This window comes from Bactrocera latifrons, unplaced genomic scaffold, assembly GCF_001853355.1.
Source record: "Bactrocera latifrons isolate USDA-ARS-PBARC rearing strain unplaced genomic scaffold, ASM185335v1 scaffold_239, whole genome shotgun sequence".
Lineage (NCBI taxonomy): Eukaryota > Metazoa > Arthropoda > Insecta > Diptera > Tephritidae > Bactrocera > Bactrocera latifrons.
Window position 1 is genome coordinate 433,080 of NW_017535952.1, and position 18,670 is coordinate 451,749.

Here is an 18,670-nt window from a genome sequence, read left to right on the forward strand (position 1 = left end):
TATCGCAACCCTGCTGGGAAACAAAGCGCAACTCAATTAATAAAACTTTAACAATAAAAATATTAACAATATTCAAAGCAATTTAACAAAGAAAATAATAAAAGAATAAAATATAAAATGAGAGCTTAACGCTTATTTTTTATGTACTGCGCGAAGTCAAAATAAGCCAAGTTTTTTTTTTTAAGATCGGCATGTGTAAATTTAATAAAAAAAGTATAAATTTTAAACTGCTTTGACTTTAATTTTATAACTGATAATCAATATTTAAATTAGCATCAATAATTAAAATTACCTAGCAGCAAAGGAAGTAATTATTTTAATTGTTTCACTGGATTTGAAATAGCGCTTGTAAAATCTCTAGCGGTTGGTGTAATTTGTAGAATGCATAAAAACGTTTCTTTTCAAAAGGGCACGATTCAGCTATAAATGAACGAACCTACGTCCAAAGTACATTAATATGCTTCTCAAAATCTACGTGTGTATGATGCGATGCGTGAATGTGTTGATACATATATGTATGAGATGTATATTAAAAATAACAATGTGTAAATTACAATTTTTCAATAACTTTATGCCGTTAACAGTCGGCTTCTTTCTACTAAGTGGACTATGCAATTTTGTCCCAATAGATATGAAAATGTGTACGTTTATATTTATTTTTCTATTTTTATATCGCCATATTTTAGTTTTTAATTATAACATAAATTATAAATGATACTAATGTTTAAATTTTAACTTTCGACTTCTGCCTTTYGTTCATAAACTTTAATTTTTTTTGCAAACATTCGCAGCCAAAACAAATTATGGATAAATAAACCAAAAGTTTTAGCATAAATAACCAGCTTTCCGCTTAGAACGTGATTGGTTCGTGTGGTACCGTGCATTCGCCGACCGTTACGCGATACATTGCCATCTCGGATATGCCGTGATAGTGCACAAACGCAGCCGCAATGACGAGTATATGGAACAATTGATGCGATTGGAACTGTAACGTAAATATTTCAACAATTATTGAACAGAAATATACATATAACTAAAACGCATGCGATTTACCCATATATCAAATTTGCCCGGAAACCATCGCTCCGGCACACGTAAGGCATATAACATTGCACCAAGTATATAAAGGAGGCCTCAAGAACACAAAAGAAAACACATAAAAATAAAGATTTACTTCAAATTTTGTGTAAAGGCGGTGTACTTACCCATCAGTATTAGCCAACCCAAACTAGCTTGACTGATTTTACTAAACCAACCCTCCATCAGACTATAATGAATAGCTGGTATGATGCCAGAGAGGCCGAAACTCATGAAGACACCGGCGCGTAGTGGCCTCAGACCAGGTTCAGAGAATTTATCCCACAGTGAGACAATAATCGATAGCGAGCCCAATACGCATACCACAGATAAATAGATAACTTTGGGTTGGTAATGACAATAGAATCCGTAATACAACCAGGGCACAAACGAGCCCATAATCAGGAGTGCAATTCCACAGTAATCTAATCTGTAATAAAGAATAGTAATAATAAGTAATAAATTAAAAAGAAAAGATGATTTCGTAAAGTTATTATATTTCTTAAAAGCGTTTCTGCTTACTTTGAAAACAGTCTTCCAATCTCTACCGAGTGACAGCTAAGCGTGTGAAAAGCGAATGAGAAACCCAGGCAAATGATGGCACCGGCAAAGAAAGCGCCAAATATGATTTTCTCTTGTATTTGTATTTCAACGGATGGGCGAGACAAAAAATACAAAGCAACACCAATGAACGCCACGCAGCCTAGCAAATGTGTCCAGATGTTGCCGGTTTCGGTGTGCACACGGAATATCGATTTGAAGCAGGCACTGAACGAGGGCAGTGGTGGGCGATGGCCGCGGTGCAGAAAGTCATTGTCCTGCAGCCACTTAGGTAAATTTTTATAATGGCATACCATCCAACTAGCTTCCCAGACCTAAACAAATTTATTTTTAACATAAAATGCTTGTATAAATAACAGTTGACAAAGTGTGCTCACCTTGCGCACGAATTCTTCTGCTTGTTCGGCGGCGTTGTGGGCTAATGCACCCAAATCGATCTCATCCGATAAGACGCCCGCTTTCAAAACCTCGGTCATCTGAAAGTATTGTGTAAGTTTATTATTTGTTCTTAATAACCGATATTATGATGACTGGTGGATAATTTTTTTTTTTTAACACATTTGCATTACATTTTTGTACTTTGTATCATGAAAAAATGTATTAATATTTTAACTTCAGAATAAAAAATTGTAAAATTAATTTTTAATTACTTCAAATAATTTTGATGTATCACTGTCTTTTCTTCGTTATGGTCTGTCAAAATAAAAATAAAATTTAATCAATGAATCGTGTTGTTTGAGAATTCCACTGAAAGTACGATAAAATATTTAACCCCGGAAATATACATACATACATACATAASAAACAAACACACATTATTAGATACTGATAAGAGTACAATTTCTATTGGTGAAAAATCACGGAAAAAAGCAAATTTTCCTTTGGTCTCATTCACAAAATATACCTTAAATGGGCGATTCCTATGCGGAAATTATTAATGATGTCACTATCAAGAGCCGCAACATTGCAAATGTTTCAAATGTGTTTTAATTATTTTTTTATCATTAATTGACTTATAAAATCTTAGAAAATCGCAAGCTCACATATACAGTTATCGCAAAATTGCTCCTAAGTTCAAGAATCGGCGATAAGATTTTTTTTTCAAATAATTAACAAATTGAAACATGCGAATTTTAAGTAAACAAAATACATATGTATGAATGTCTGGTATATGCATTAAAAGTTAAGTCATGTAAACAATACACTTATACATACATACATATGCAGCACTACTCACCTCAGCTTCAATCAGTTGTGTATCCTCGGGTGTTGAGGGCAAGGGGCAGCCAGCGTCATCTTCCTCCACCAACTCGTCGTCATACTCAAGTAAATCCAAGTCGTTAGCGCTGAGTGAATCTTCCGGACCCCAACCTCTGCGTTTACGTAATATCATTTTGACCTCCTGGAAAATTAGATCTTCATCGTCGTCATCAGCATCGCTACGTAGTATTGATTCAACACACGAGTGCACAGGCGATTCCAAATCAGAGGTGGATTCTGTTGCATTTCCCATCGGAATACTAGCATCAACAACGCATTCTTCATTAGAGATATCACGAGCCATAAGAATTGTTGTAGATTTATCGCCCTCCATTTTATGTATGATTAATTAAAATGAGCGATGTTTTGTTATGAGCTCTTTATATTCAGTTTAAATTAAAACTGAATGAGAGAAAAAGCTTTGGTTTCCCTCGAACGTTTTCAAATTTTCCGCGCTGAAAGAGATAAATATCATGATATTATGCAACAATCGRCAAATCAGAAATCTAATGTAAAGCTATTTAAAGTTTTATATTTTTATTTTTTTAATTACACTTAATTTATTTTCCACGCGTTTGTTCCCTTCCAGAATTTTGCCCTACTTTACATTAAGCAATTTAAAATGAACTTGAATTTACTTTTTATGCATATTTTTTTAGTTATTTTTTGACACTCAAATATTTCAAATTATTTTGTTTTTTATTGTATGTGTGTCATACTATTTCCACGCTCTCTTGATTGTGAACTATTTTAATAGAAAATATATCCTCATATTATAGAATTATTGCCAAATTATGTAAATAATAATAAACATTATTAAAACATATATATACATAAATGTGCAGATGCATTATAAATTTTGTGGTGCATCTATTGCTACAATTTGCATGATTTAACATAATTCAAAGACGCTATTTATCCTTTGAGCATATAACTCCTCGAACCAACTTAGGCCAACCAATGTAATGGCTGATTGCAAGTCTGCCATGACGTAGAAGAAAATGTATTTATGAATGTATGATTTGTGAGACTTCAATTGATCGTTTCTTCACAAATATATAGAACCTAAATGGCTTTGAATAAAMATGTACACATATATGTATATTATAATAATACTCTAAATATGAGTAACAAGCAATTTTGTTTAATGAAATTTTAATGAAGTTACATGCTGCATATGTATAATTGTTTGTATAATATCTACTTGAGGGAAAGCAGCAATAATTAATGTAACTTTTTATATAGGTATATATATGTATATGCATATGCCAGCCACCTGACGTGTTTGTTTGGATTCTTAACTTCAGAACATTGATTACTTCCACTTATGTTCAGCGACAGATTACAAACTATTTATGGCTTTTATGATGGCCCAATTATGTTCAGTAATAAAATGTACAAAAATTACGCACTCCACACTCTACTTAAACAAAAGTAGCACAAAATGTATTAWCTTTTTCATTGTACCCACAATTAATTTCACATGCAAAAAATGCATAGAAGGTACGACTGTTCGCAATTTAAATTTGTAAAACAGCTGATTAATTTACCTTTCAATAAATTTTAGTGAAATTATGTGAGCTTCAAATTGAAGCGTAAAAAATCGGAAAGTTCCTCCAGCAAAAGAAATAAAGACTTTCGATAAAGCAATATTAAGTGAATTTTAGTAACTTCTACAGAGTTGCAAGTCTACGTTTAGAGATGTATTTCTGCTCCCCTTTTGAAATCAGCTGTATTCATCACTACTGATCTCTATATAATTAAATATAATATAAGCATATATTTTAAAACTGTCACCGATATTTTGCAATAAGATGTAATCAACTGTAATGTAACAAATTTTAGATTTAGATGCCTGTTATGAAATGTAAGTTCTTTTATTTCATTTTCGATTTAAGCAGTCTCCAACACTAACAGCCGATACAGTTGCGGTTAAGTATATTTATTAAGAAACTTTAGTTTATTTTAAATAAGTTAAAAAATATAAAGTCAACGTATATAAAGCAAACATTTTTTATAAACAAAATTAGCCATTTATTATATATTAAACAAAAGTTGTGCTTCTGGTTTTCTTTTCGGATTTTTTCTTTTAAATAATAAGTGTTATAGCAACCATGGTCCTTAGTGTAACCGGCCCATATTTATAAAACCAAATGTTTTTAAGAAATTAGTTTTTTAAAATGGGCTAAAAAGAATGCTAAAGGTAATAAAAGAAATATTACTGTTAAAATTATTCGCATTCAACTTTAAATAATTCATTGCTTTTAATCAATTTAGATTTCAGGAAAAGTGGCAAGGTCTTGGGAGCGGCGACTAATATGAATGACAAATGTTTTCCATTTTCGTGTATAGAAACATCTAAAAATTCCAAAAAAATTCGAAAACATATATTACTTCCAAAAGGAAAATATTAAATTAAAAAGAATCAAGAAGTTTTCGCCAAATTTAAGGAAACTGCTTAATTTTTAACTGCGACACGTGTTTCTTTTCYGTGTATTATTAAATAATTGTTACACCTGCCACGCCGGTCTGCGGATATCTAAAGAAGAAATGGCTAATATGTTGGAAAATCAATTACTGACGGCTGCGCAAATGATTGAAAGGCAGYTGGATCAACAATTGGATCAGCTGGACAATTTGGACTCCGATGACTTAAAATCGATACGAGAGCAACGCCTCAAAGAAATGAAAGATCTTAACCGTAAAAAGCAGGAGTGGCTTAAAAATGTGGGTGTTCCAGCTCTCATTTTTGATAACTAAATTTATTCACGTTTGTTGCTTTCTTGTTATATTTCCAGGGTCATGGGACATATACTGAGTTGGCCGATGAAAAAGAATTYTTTGAAGTTTCAAAAAAGTCGCCAAATATTGTGTGTCATTTCTATCGAGACTCTACAGAACGCTGCCGCATTGTTGATATGCACTTGAAAATACTTGCAAGTAAACATGTTGAGGCGAAATTCTGTAAAGTGAATGCTGAGAAGTCACCGTTCCTGACACAAAGACTACGCATAAAAGTGATACCAACCATTGCATTAGTTAAGGACAGTAAAACGAAGGACTTTATAGTTGGATTTACCGACCTGGGTAACTGCGATGATTTTTCAACGGAAATGTTGGAATGGCGAATAGCACAATCCGGTGCCATTGATTATAAGGTAATCATCCTTAACAACTTAATTCTGTTGATTTATTTAATTTAAATATACTTGTATATATTATCTTAGGGTGACCTTATGACCCCACCGGACGTAAAAAAGAAGGCCTATATCAACCGTGTGAACAAGACCATTCGCAGCGGATATGATTCAGATGATTCTGACATAGACTTCGATGATTAACAGCACTTCTTTAGAAGTTGGCAACTGCAGTATCCACAGTGTGTCTTTAAGAAGGATAGGGTTTAAAAAGCTTGCTTAGCAAATTGTAACTCATTCAAAACTAAATTAATATTATAGAAAGTAAAATTTAATTGTAGTGGTAAAGTAACAAACAAATCAAAAGCTTAAATAATGCAACATGCAGCAAAAATGCTTGACTCCGACTGCGCAATAATAAAACAAGGAAGTTCAGGTTAAACCCAAAAAAAGAGGCACAAACACGCGGTGCACTTTAGTATTGTCCTTAACGGGAGAAATCAAAAAAGACAACAAATCAGTACATGCGTAATTTTTTTCATTCACAAATCTTTTTCTTAAGCCTATTAGAATATTGACAATATTTATTTTTTATACTATTACATAAAACTAACTGAAATATGCATGAAAAACTAAATTTATTTTTAAGAATTCATCAATTGTGTTCTTAAGTTTGGTTCAACAAAATAATAAAAATACTCTTAAACATGCAATTAATGGCGGTTTTTATTAGGACAAAACAACTTTGAATAWTATAATAAATATYTAAATAAATTTACTTGTTAAACGTGTATATAAGTACGGTGAACCCGCTGCATGTAACGTAAGTCAGTCGCCCTAGTTTATAGCCTCTTAAGTTAAGAAGAGCCCACTGTGAAATAATATAACCATAAATCCAACACGGTAAGATTCTTAATTGGTGTTTAGTATGCTGTTTAAACTTTGTGCTCTAGATTTACTCTCAAATTTTGAGTAAAGCAAACTTTAAAATGCTATTGTTACAGTTTAATTAGTTTAAAATGATATAAATATGTTTTGAAAGTTATCATACCTTCAGAAAACCCCATTTTTTTACAATCGTTCAAAGCAAAGTTGCTCCACAACTACTTTTATACTATTTCGAAAAGATATTCACCACACTGTGTATGTCATCGCTAGCAACCCTGTTTGGTGTTTTGCATTTTCGCATGAATTTTCATTTRGTTTCATTGGAATAGGTTGACTCGCTGATTTTGGTTGCTTTTGGTTACGTTTGGAAAGATCAGWTGGTGTACGGGCGGAAGGGAAAAGAATTGGTTTAAATTAAATTGATTTATAAACAGTTCAGTGTATGTAAATTAGTTAGTGTTGTGGAAACTACTTTGCATAAGTTCAACAAAAAGTTAAAATTTATAAAATCTAATAAAATACAGTGGAATCTTGTGAAAAAAATCAATACATAATTTATTAGAAAAAATATTGTGTTGCAGTAATAAAAAATAAAAGTGAACACAGTGCCTAGATGCATTACAGTTTTTTCTTTATAATACGAAAAACATATTAGCAACTTTGTAAAAATATATATAACTAAAGACAAAAAAGTCCGAATCACACTTTATTKGCAATGACGCAAACTACGGCAGCTGGCTCAGGGGGTTCGAATGTCAGCAACTTGATGACGACAAGTAGTACACCGATACGCATTGGGAGCGGATTGAGCAGCTATCATGGTAACAGTTCAGCTSCTGTTGCTACTCATCATGCAATGACCGGAAATGATTCATCTTCACCCGGTGGTGGCGGTAGTGCTGGCACTGGCACATCTGCTGTGCCTCAATCTAGTAGTGTACCATCTGGGGCTGCCGATACTCTACGTCAGCAATTGCAAAGCCAAATTTCCTTGTCTATGGGCGCCTCCAATCAGTCATTAGGTGTTAGCGCTGGTGCTGTAGGAGTTTCTAGTATAACACCACCCAACAGTGCCGGTCTGCGACAGACTGGAGGTAAGTTTCTATAACTTATTGTCGTTCATTGTGTCTGTAATTGATCTTTAGGGGCTTATWTCTTGCTTTTGTTGCATTTTGTATGCGTTCGTTAAATTTACGTATATACACATCTTCAATTAAAAGAATACAACAGCTACTTGAAAAAACATTTAGCACAATAACACACAAAAAGAAAAGTGCTAAGCAACAACAACACTTTCTGTGGATAGGATATTATTGTATGTAAAAACATATGTATGTAATATGTGGCAAGGATGACTATTTGGTTCTACTTTTGTACATCTCACAAATCAACTTAACTGACTAGTCGTAACACTTATTGTTGTAGTTGTTTTCCGTCAATTAATTTATATACAACGAGCAAGGCGTATCTTATCGACAGCTGTTGTTATTTTCTGGAAATTTTAAATTCTTTTTTACTGCGACCATATACGTGTACATACATACAGGTCTTCTATTTGGTCACGTTGGAATTTTAATTGATATTTAAGAATTTTCCAACTTAATTAACRTTTCTATTAAATTTCAAAGTCTGGTAATAAATTCTAATAATAATTTGGAAATAAACAACACTAATTTAAAATTAAATAACAAACACAATTATAAATTAAGTACAACTGTACTTCATTACTTACATAGGTTCAAGGTTTTGCAGATAACAATTCAGCTGTTTCTACRTTCCAGTCCAATTGTTTATTTAAGACATTATTATTTATTAAAGATATCGCGATTAATTTCTAGGAAAATGTCAACTCTAAATTGTATTGAAAATGAAGAAATTTTGAAATTTCTCCTTTATTTTTAAACCCATTTCATTAATGTCCGTACATTTACATATCCATCCAATTCAGAATGAAACAAATGTTCAGATCGGACCTCTATAGCATACAACTGCCTTATAAATACAATCAGGTKATTGTGTAGAATTGTTGGAACATTTTTCATTTGAGGAGATATCGTTTCGTCGTCAACGCGCATTTTGTATTTATGAAGGATATTACATATGATTAACAGATTTTGAAGTTGATGTAGAACAGGTGGACGGACGGACAATCATTCAGATTAATTTTAAGTGATACATACAACTAAACAAGTGAACAAAACTCTGTAGCAACATGTTGCAAGTTTATAAAAATAATAAAGTAAAATAACTAATATGCAATTCACACGAAAAGGTCGATATATGTATATACATATATGAAAACTTATCTATATATWGTAAAAGTTTATACATATATATCTGCTCTCACACATATACATACATACATATGTATGTGTTTGGCAAACATATAAAATAGAATTAGAGAATAAACGCCACACTATTGGTTTTCCAATTGGCACTTTTCCCACGGCTCTCGTCTAGGTCATGGTCACTGCCAATAGAAAACTAAAATATAATGCATTATTTTCCAGCGGTTTTACGTTTTAAAACGCATTGATTGTTGCAACATGTGCGTAATTTCCCCTGAGGCAGCGTGTACCGATAATATTAAACTTTTATAAAAATAAAAAATTTATTGAATCGCAATAATAGCATACGTATGTTTGTATGTATGTATATACTTAGTACATTGGCTCTGAAACAATTATTTAACAAAATATATTAATTAATAAATGCGATGTATAGGTAATATACTTGGGCTTAATTATTTAGCATTAGTCACATTTTTATGTGTAGCTTCGCTTGTCTTAAAAATTCTGCAATGTAGCAGAGAATGACTCCAATTTGAAAGAAATAAGAAAATCGTAAATGATTCCTCAAAAACAATGTGTGCGATAACTGATTAATTAATAAAAATGTGAAAGGTATTGATATCATCGCTAAATGGAACCACTGTTTGCTGTTGCTCTTTGCCTTTTTTTACCTTTTTCGTGGTAAACTGTGCACGCAAAATTAGCTTCTACTCACCTTGACCTCTTGCAAGCCATTGCTTAACGTCCTACCTTTTATTGCAAATTTCAGACACCACTTTCTCCACCATACACTCAGGCGCTGTTTAATTTTGCTCAACAAATATCGATTTGTTTTGCTTATTTCTTTTTATTTTTGCGCACTAAAATTTTTCAATTCAGGGTAATTGCCATGAAATAAATAAGTGATATCTTTAAATGTAAAAAAAAAAGCAAATGTCTTAACTAGGATTAGTTATATGGCCAATTTTACAGTAACTCTCCTACTAATGTAGAATAGCAGTATGCTGAAAATGAAATATAAAATTACAACGAAATACCAAGTGTACTTACTCACACAGATATATGTATACTACTATGGGCGAAAAGTAGTAAGAATAGAATAGAAATGCTCGATAATCGAAKAAAATTGTCGACATAACCTTGATTTTTGACCTGCCTTGACCAGATAAAAATCCGAGTCCGTTCCGGTTACGTATACTCGACTGTCGTGGGAACGGAGGCCCAAATKATTTTTCAAAATGCTTTTTACGATCCTTCCTATATTCCAACGATGCTAGTTAGTTCTCTGACTGTTAATCGTCGATTCTCAAGCACTAATTTCTTTTATTCTAATTACGTGTTGATCATCAGTTCATGCTGATTGCCGTCCTGGACGTGGTTCGTCGTCAATTAACAAGTCTTACTATTTTCGGCCCACAATTGTACATATATATAAGAAAACATACATTCAATGTCCCATTCGCATTTAAGCGATATACAATTTGTATTASAATTAAAAAGGCCATTGCAGTGACATCACCGCATGCGTGTATACACACAAACATAAGCATATACCCGTATGTATGTATACATATCGTATAAGAGATCAAATAAGCTCTATTGCCTGCGAGGCGTTTGTATGCACATCTATCTACATACATACATATATGTACGTATGTGTATGTACTATGCATGCGCTTCGTTACATAGAAAATTTGCCATAAAAATTTTAATTGCATAGCAATGACGTTCAGCCAATTTAGAAATTTACTTGGAGAAAATTTTCATTTCATTGCACGTCAAATGACATTTTTATCATTTCATAGAATCCACTTAATTAATTGTAGCCTTTGTAAGTATTCATATGGAGCCACATACTATATGGGAAAAGAGTGTAACTTTGTACACATGTATGTATGTATGTACAGCTATGTCTAAAATAATAGGAGTGCCCCTGAGAAAAATATTTAACCCAAAAAAATTATCATATCAGACCATGAACGTCAAGCACTTTTCGAGAAGTATTTCTAACGGTATTCCGCGCGTAAAACACAAAGCATAAACTTCAGCTGTTTAAATTATTTCTAATGTTACGAGTTAAAATCTGTGTCGGTCACTGAATTGCGCTGTTCTCAAAAATAAGAGTGTGAGCTACCAAGGTGTATATTACTTTTATATTTAAACAAAATCTGTAAAAAGTAAAAAGTAAGTACAAAAAAATAAAAACCGTGAGATTTTTTAAAGGATAAGTCATTTATTTTAATTTAATCCCCCAAATTCYCTGTCCTACAAAAATAAAACCGAAACAGGTGGACGAAAACGCAAAACCTCCTGTCGTCTAAAAAAGATTGCAAAGTGTCGTCTAGAGAAATAAAAAAACGTCTAGAAATGGTTGTTAGTGACGTAACAGATCGTAGACGTTTAATGGAATATAATTTATTTGCACGGAATCGGCGAAAAGTTCAATTTTTGACAAAGAAACATAATTAGAGCACGGCTCCAATTCGCCAAAGAACATGGCAACTGGCAACAGAAGAAATAGAGACATATGTATTTTGTGTACAGAGGAATATAAGGTGGTTTTATTTGGTGGCACAGGGTCTAGTCAGTATATCCGTCGTCCATCAAATACGGAATATAATCCGCAATACAGTCTTAAGACCGTCAAACATGGTGGTGCATAGTGGGAAAGTTTCTCGTGCAACGGCGTGGCACCAATCCATMTGATAAAAKAAACCATGGATCAGTATGTGTATGYGRATATATTGAAAWAARTTWTGCTGCCATACGCGGAATGGAGTATGCCATTAAAGTGGTTGTTTCATCAAGATAACGATCCGAAATATACAAGTAAATCAGAAAAGGAATGGCTTCGGGTCAATAAAATTGAGGTTATGTCTTGGCCTGCTCAGTTGCCTGACTTTAATTTCATAGATAATTTATAGGCATATATTAAAACAGGTGTTACTGACCGTAGACCCTCAAGTACAAGGGTATAATGAAGCACAGTCCACGAGGCATGGCAATAAAAAATGACAGTTACCCGACTAAATATTAACTAAACTAACTTATAAACTCGTCCTAATTTCCAATTTTTTAATTTATTATTAGTTTTACTTTGTTTTGTGATGCACTCGTATTATTTTGATCACCGAATTATTGAGATTTTTATTTAAATATTTTTTACTTTTTTTTCATTTACTTTGTATTAATAAAAATTTAAAAGTGCATAAAAAGACTGCATAAAATGMACAATTCGTGGATAAAAATTAAATTAATAAAATTCTTGTGTTTGTTGAAAAACATAACTTTGTATTTTATATTGCGATGCACTGCTATTATTTTGAACACAACTGTATGTACATTCATATAGGGAACTTTTTTTGTTGAGAAAATATTTGTATTATTTAACGATAAACACTTTCTATACCCTGAACASGGTATATTAGGTTTGCATGTAGTTTATAACAAACAGAAAAAAATATCGGAAAATATCAGCRTGATGAGTTGAGTCGGCTCTATCATATTCGTCGGTCTGCACAGACGCGAACTAGTTCTTCAGGGTTCTTGATATTGAGCTGTTATTGCGCACACGTCCTTTTCTCCCCAAGTAGCTGCTCATTTGTCRGAACCGCAGATATTGGACSACTATAGAATATAGCTGTCTTGTGAATTCTTGATTCAACTCAAGACCTTGTATGAAAAACGTTTTTATTTACCGAAATATCTTCACAAAATTCCTACAAATCCCGAGTTCTTACGATCGGGCCACTATAGCATCTATCTGACATACAAACCGAGCAATCAAAAACAAAATAAGATTTTTTAAGCATATTCTTTTATGCTATAATAAATGCACGTGCGAGGTGTGTTATTACTTTAGTACAACCAAAGTTAACAAATTTACAAAATTGTTGCTGTAAGAAACTCATTTTGACATTAATAGTAGTTGCAGAAGCAAATAACTTAATTTATATACTATTAAKTTTTTCAGCAGCTCACTTTATTTTTGGAAACTAGTTACATTTATATTAAGGTTAGGATTGTTCTAAAATTAATATTTCAAATGTGCATTGGACTAAAGAACAATCGAGACAAATATTGCTAAAAAATTGGTTTGAAAAAGATTCAGCTTTATCGGGACGAGTCGAGCAATAGCATGTTTCATACCCAAAATATCCACCAAAATCATTCGATTCTTGGAGCAACACTTGCCTTACGATTTTCAAGCATCATATTTTTCACTTTTTTAAAATTTTCATCAGTTTTAGAGCGCCAAAACGACGTATATGTATCTTCAACGATATCTAGACCGTCTTTGGATATTTTTTACCACTCATACAAAAACAGTTCGATTTACTCCTTTCATTATAGTTTGCATTCTCTCTTAAATATTAGGTTGTCAAATATCTCCCTTCCGAGTTTTTGTCTTTTGAATTTCGCGGCTATGTGCAAGTATGTATAAAGCGCTACAGAGTTCGAATCTAGCAATACTATACATCTTTGAAAATTCTTGCTATAACCTACAAAACAACGCTATGCGTGATTAGTTTGGATATTACGTTCAACAGTTATAGACGTTTAAACATGRAGATCACTCCGAAATTCGCGCTATTTTGAAGTTTTCCTTCGTTAAAGGCAAATCCGCTAGATAAACGTTCTGTGAGATTAATAGTGTTTTGGGGGATGGTACTCTAGCACTTCGAACTGCGAAGGAATGATTTCGAGGAGCGGATGAAAACGAGACCATGGAGAAGCCAGCCGTCGAAAACCTGTGACGACGAGTACCGATGAAATCATGGAAAACATCCAGTTAGATCGGCATGTGACATCTCGTGACATTGCCCACAAGATGAGGGTTAGTCACCAAACCATTTTAAACCATCTGCAGAAAGCTGTATACACAAAAAATGTTGATATTTGGGTGCCGCAGGATATGACGCAAAAAAAAAATTTTTTTTTGGATATGCCTCCGATATGCTGCTGAAACGGAACGAACTCGACCCGTCTTTGAAGCGAATGGTGCCTGGCGGCGAAAAATGGATGCATTGCGACTATATCAAGTGAAAACGGTCGTGTTTGCTGTGTGTTTGGTGAAATTGGAAGGGAATCGTTATTATTGTTATTTGTTATTATTAATGGAAACAGRTTATCGAACGAAACGGCGCATAATTGAACTAAATCCGATCACTGTAACACTTTTTTATAAAGAGTAAAAAGCGGAAGAGAGATATTTGAYAACCTTATATTTAAATCATGCAAAAGACAGTACCGTTAACTCCTTTCACTTTATCGCTCCGTTTCTTAATTGTTTGCTTTCCACTTAAATAAAATAATATTCATGCGATCGATCTGTATAAATGAGTTTCAAATGTTGTTACAGAGGTGTCATCCTAAAATCATGAGACTAGCAGATTTTGTCGAAGTRAACATGCATACATACATACATATGTACGTAGACTTGTGAAGAATTAAATAATAAATTAGGTTTCAGTTCAGTTAGGAATAAACGGAGAAGCAAGCTGACGGAGTTTAATCGCTTAAAAAACAAARCCTCGTCAACTTTTTGCATAATTTCCACCCTAATACGCATGACACTTAAAAAGTGGTGTAAACGGGTTTGCAAAAAGCATAATAAATTTTCAAACTCGTAAATAATTCATGGTGCAGAACTGTCAATGGCTACGACTAGAATGGCACTTACACCCAATCACACGCCCACACATACATGGCATTGTACATGTGTGCACTATGGGTGAATTTCAAACGGTTTCGCACGCAACGTTTGGCTGTTCAGCCAACGCCGAGTTCCACACAAATGACTTGCATGCACACATGTCATTTGCTCCACATAGTGGACGATGGTGGATCGACCATTGAACACCGAACCGTTTGCGAATGTGTAAACACTCATACACACATACATATTTACGTACATTTTGTAGAAGTGTGTACGGATGTGTCGGTCGCACACTTTTAACCTCAATAATGGTGGCTATGCCAGCGGTTTAAGCGTAAAATCAATGAAATATGCAAATGTTCGAAGAAAAAAATGAGGCAAAACAAGACTTTGCATTGTTGTTTTTCAGCTGAGCTCATTCATAAGCTCGCCTTCGCCCTGACTGCTTTTCTTTTAAAATGCATATTTTAGTATATATGAATATATGAATATAAATGTGCCGACTCGAAGTTAAATCGAACTCATAACGGTGTCGATAACATTCATATTGTATGCATAGTACATATGTTGGCGAAAAGTTTGAAAAGCGAAACGGAAAGTTTATTGTTCTAAAACATCATTTCCAGTGCTCATTATTATCGCCTTTCTATAATCATTTAAAACGCCTTTCTAAGTTTATACACACATGCATACGTATGTATATATTATTTAAGCCGTTGATTATTGTTCACTTTCTATGGATGTGTGTGTTAATAAGCCTTAAGCATTTAATCGCATCATCTGTTGCTTGCTCTGCTGCATTCGTACTGACCTAACCCACTCGAGYAGTTGCTAATCATTTTTATTGGCTGTCGATTGCACTCGATTGGCTTTATATGTCGCCGCAAGCTCAATGAAAACGATACACAAGCGGCATGTAAATAAAACCTGCACTTTATACTCAAACCAAACAWAACATTTATCAAACTTAATTTATTTGTCACAACTTTTAACACAGTCCTTTCTTTGTGAATTTATTGGTTTCTTGAGCAAAAAAAAATATCTAGTGTTATTTTTAATGTTTGTGAATTTAAAATTGATCTCTTGAGTAGGAGAGCGGCAATACTAGCATTGAATTMCTTTACAGTSCGTTCAGGGTTGGTCAAGGAGTGCCTAACCTCGCWAGTTTTTATRTCRAGTGTTTTTGTGATAAGACCGGTATAGCTGCCAGACCACAGCGGARTCGCAGSCAATTGTAAAGCTGATAAGATAGCAACGAAAKACGCCCTCGAACCGTTATAGAATGGGCGCGGATAGGTGCTCTCGTATCCTCATGTGTTCTACTACTAGATAGCTGGGCTTCGCGGGAGCTTGACCAGCGCTGGGCCACCATACACGCGCTGTTGCAAAAGCCATTTKKCCCAAAATCTATCGCAAGAGATCTCGTGATCTCTTTGCCCTCAGTAAGGCTAGCCTCTCCCTAGTTGAGGGGCTTTTAACAGGTCATTGCTCTATTGACGCTTGACCAGCGCTGGGCCACCATACACGCGCTGTTGCAAAAACCATTTTTCCCAATATCTATCGCAAGAGATCTCGTGATCTCTTTGCCCTCAGTAAGGCTAGCCTCTCCCTAGTTGAGGGGCTTTTAACAGGTCATTGCTCTATTGACGTCCATGCTGCAGGGTTGGAAATTATTACTAGACGTTACTTTTTGACTGTCCCTTGTTTGGAAGGTCAATACTTAAACTCTTGGGAGCTCATACCTTCAGAACTCACAATCACAATGGAGGGAATGGAATTGTGCAAATATATATTGGCTACTACGCGTTTTGATAATTTAAAAGTTCGAACACAGGAGTGGTTTTCTATGGTATATAATTCCGGATTCTGTAACTATATTAAAAAACTCGCAGACAGCCTGAAAGGTCTTTTCAGGATTGTTCGAGTTAAGCTAGAAATCAGACTTAGTGTWAGGATGCCTCAAAATAAAAATGTGAATGTTTAATTTTTACATCTCATTTGATCTCTCTCCAGGAAATTATGTACCTCTAAAAAGGACCAACCTATCAGATCTTTTGAAAAATCATCGGATTACCATAGTAAAATAAGTTTTTTTTAGCAAAATTATTCAACATAGTTCCTTCGAGGGAGATAATGATTAAATCGATTCTAAAACTTTTCGTCCTTCAAACGGTCCAATAACTCTACTTTTTTCAAGGTAGTCAATACATATTTTTTCAATGCATTGAAAGGGGTTCATCGTGTACAGTCCACTCGATGACTGTCGATTGGACTTCGGAGTGAAATGATGGTGCAATGTTGCTTCCATTGTCACATATYGACGCAAAACTCCAGTTTATTGCGCTTGAACTTCTCCAACTTGTTCCGAATCAGCTCGTCGTTTTTGTGGACAAAAGTGTTTTCGGACGACACCCACTTTTCACAGAGCTTTCTCATACCCAAGTATTCGTTAACGACGTTCGGTTGATATCTTCAAAGTATTTGCTATCTCTAATAAATTTCTAAACTTAGCATAATCAAGGATTTATTTGGTTTACTTKTGGCAGTCTCCGGAAATTCGTTAACAAGCCAAGTTTCAGCTTCAACTAAATGCTTGCCGTTCAAAACGGAAAAGAAATTCCCTTTTATCCATTTTTTTCACAATAATAAAAGTTTCTTAACTCAGAATGCTATAAGTCACAAACTAATGATCCGACTGTCAAATTGGTACAGGCGCCTTTTGAAGGTTAAGGCTAACTTAAAATCATGTGGACTTAATTCTAATAGCGTCATCTATGTGTCAGAGCGGGGTCAGTTGACCTGTTAAGTATAGTATACAAATATTATATTATAAAATAAGGTAAAAACTGTATATGAGGTCTATGAAAAAAACAGGGACATTTGATTTTCATAGCTGCCAAAGTTAGCCACTTCTAGGTGGTCCAAATGTTGATAGCACAGGTCCGAACCAATACTTTGAGCGTGCCTTTGTATGTAAATCAATTCGAAAGGGTTCAAGTTCAATTTTAATCCGCGATGTATAAAAAAAAAACATACTTTAATCAATAGCAATCCCAATACAATTATTATAATTCTTTATTTCAAATGAACGAGATCAATAATCCCGCAATTAGTATTTTACTTCAATTTCACCATAAAATTGACAGTTCAATCGACGTACGGCTCAATTATAATTCATTTCGAGTAATAAATTATCGTCACTCAGCACACAGCTCACGTGCAGTTTACTCTCACTTCTGCCTCTAATATTTGCCTGCTTTGAAGCAGATAACAATAGAAATGCTTTCATTAAATAATGACTATTGTGTAATGTGCATTCCATTCATCCTATTCACTCAGTAATTCTACAGTCAACTTTGTACTGTTTACTTGACATTCTGTAGAAGTGTTAATGGCAGCTTCTTGAAGTCTTAAGTAATGCTGAGGAAATTCCTTCGCAGGCTGAGCTGTAGATGTAAAATTCTTAATTTGGTTGGTTAATTTGGAAACGTTTGCAGTGGTCCTCATCAAAAGGGGTGAGAGACACTCATCTGAGGCTGTTTTCGACTTTTCATCATCATGGGTGGTTTTTACATGGCGGATCTCAAACCCAGCGTACAACCATGGGGAGGGCTTAGCTCGCCTTCAAATTTATGCTTTCGGCTACCCCAAGCATACTTGGTCTAAGAGTCTAAGGTCCGGAAGTTGTGGACTGCTTGAGCCAAATGAAAAGTAATCGTACACACCTTACTCCATCCTCACAGGCCATAACAACCGCGCCGTTAGTTCTGCTTTCAACAGATTGGACAAGGACGCGA

The 18,670-nt window shown here is 34.1% G+C and overlaps 3 protein-coding genes across 4 annotated transcripts in view; 2 read left to right on the forward strand and 1 right to left on the reverse strand.

Annotated features, from left to right (window-relative positions):
* Positions 1–723: 723 nt before the first annotated feature.
* On the reverse strand, positions 724–4,554 carry LOC108969036 (adiponectin receptor protein). Of its 2 annotated transcripts, none has more exons than XM_018933506.1 (7): positions 4,449–4,554; positions 2,876–3,353; positions 2,016–2,114; positions 1,600–1,952; positions 1,206–1,507; positions 1,054–1,133; positions 724–985 (listed from the first exon to the last, which is right to left on the reverse strand). In XM_018933506.1, the coding sequence occupies exons 2-7, from the start codon at positions 3,230–3,232 to the stop codon at positions 851–853; spliced, it is 1,326 nt and encodes a 441-aa protein (XP_018789051.1). In that variant the 5' UTR covers positions 3,233–3,353; positions 4,449–4,554; the 3' UTR covers positions 724–850. The 2 variants fall into 2 exon arrangements, with proteins under 2 accessions (XP_018789051.1, XP_018789052.1); XM_018933507.1 differs by lacking the exon at positions 4,449–4,554 and adding an exon at positions 3,452–3,558.
* Positions 4,555–5,181: 627 nt separating this feature from the next.
* Positions 5,182–6,728, forward strand: LOC108969038 (thioredoxin domain-containing protein 9). Its single transcript, XM_018933509.1, has 3 exons — positions 5,182–5,625; positions 5,697–6,056; positions 6,126–6,728. The coding sequence occupies exons 1-3, from the start codon at positions 5,449–5,451 to the stop codon at positions 6,237–6,239; spliced, it is 651 nt and encodes a 216-aa protein (XP_018789054.1). The 5' UTR covers positions 5,182–5,448; the 3' UTR covers positions 6,240–6,728.
* A 529-nt stretch (positions 6,729–7,257) lies between these two features.
* LOC108969035 overlaps positions 7,258–18,670 on the forward strand; it is a gene marked incomplete at its 3' end in the record, with an annotated part of 17,013 nt that continues 5,600 nt past the window's right edge. Inside the window, exon 1 of the mRNA XM_018933505.1 lies at positions 7,258–8,017. Within this exon, the coding sequence (XP_018789050.1) occupies positions 7,639–8,017 (379 nt within the window). The remainder of the gene's footprint in view (positions 8,018–18,670) is intronic.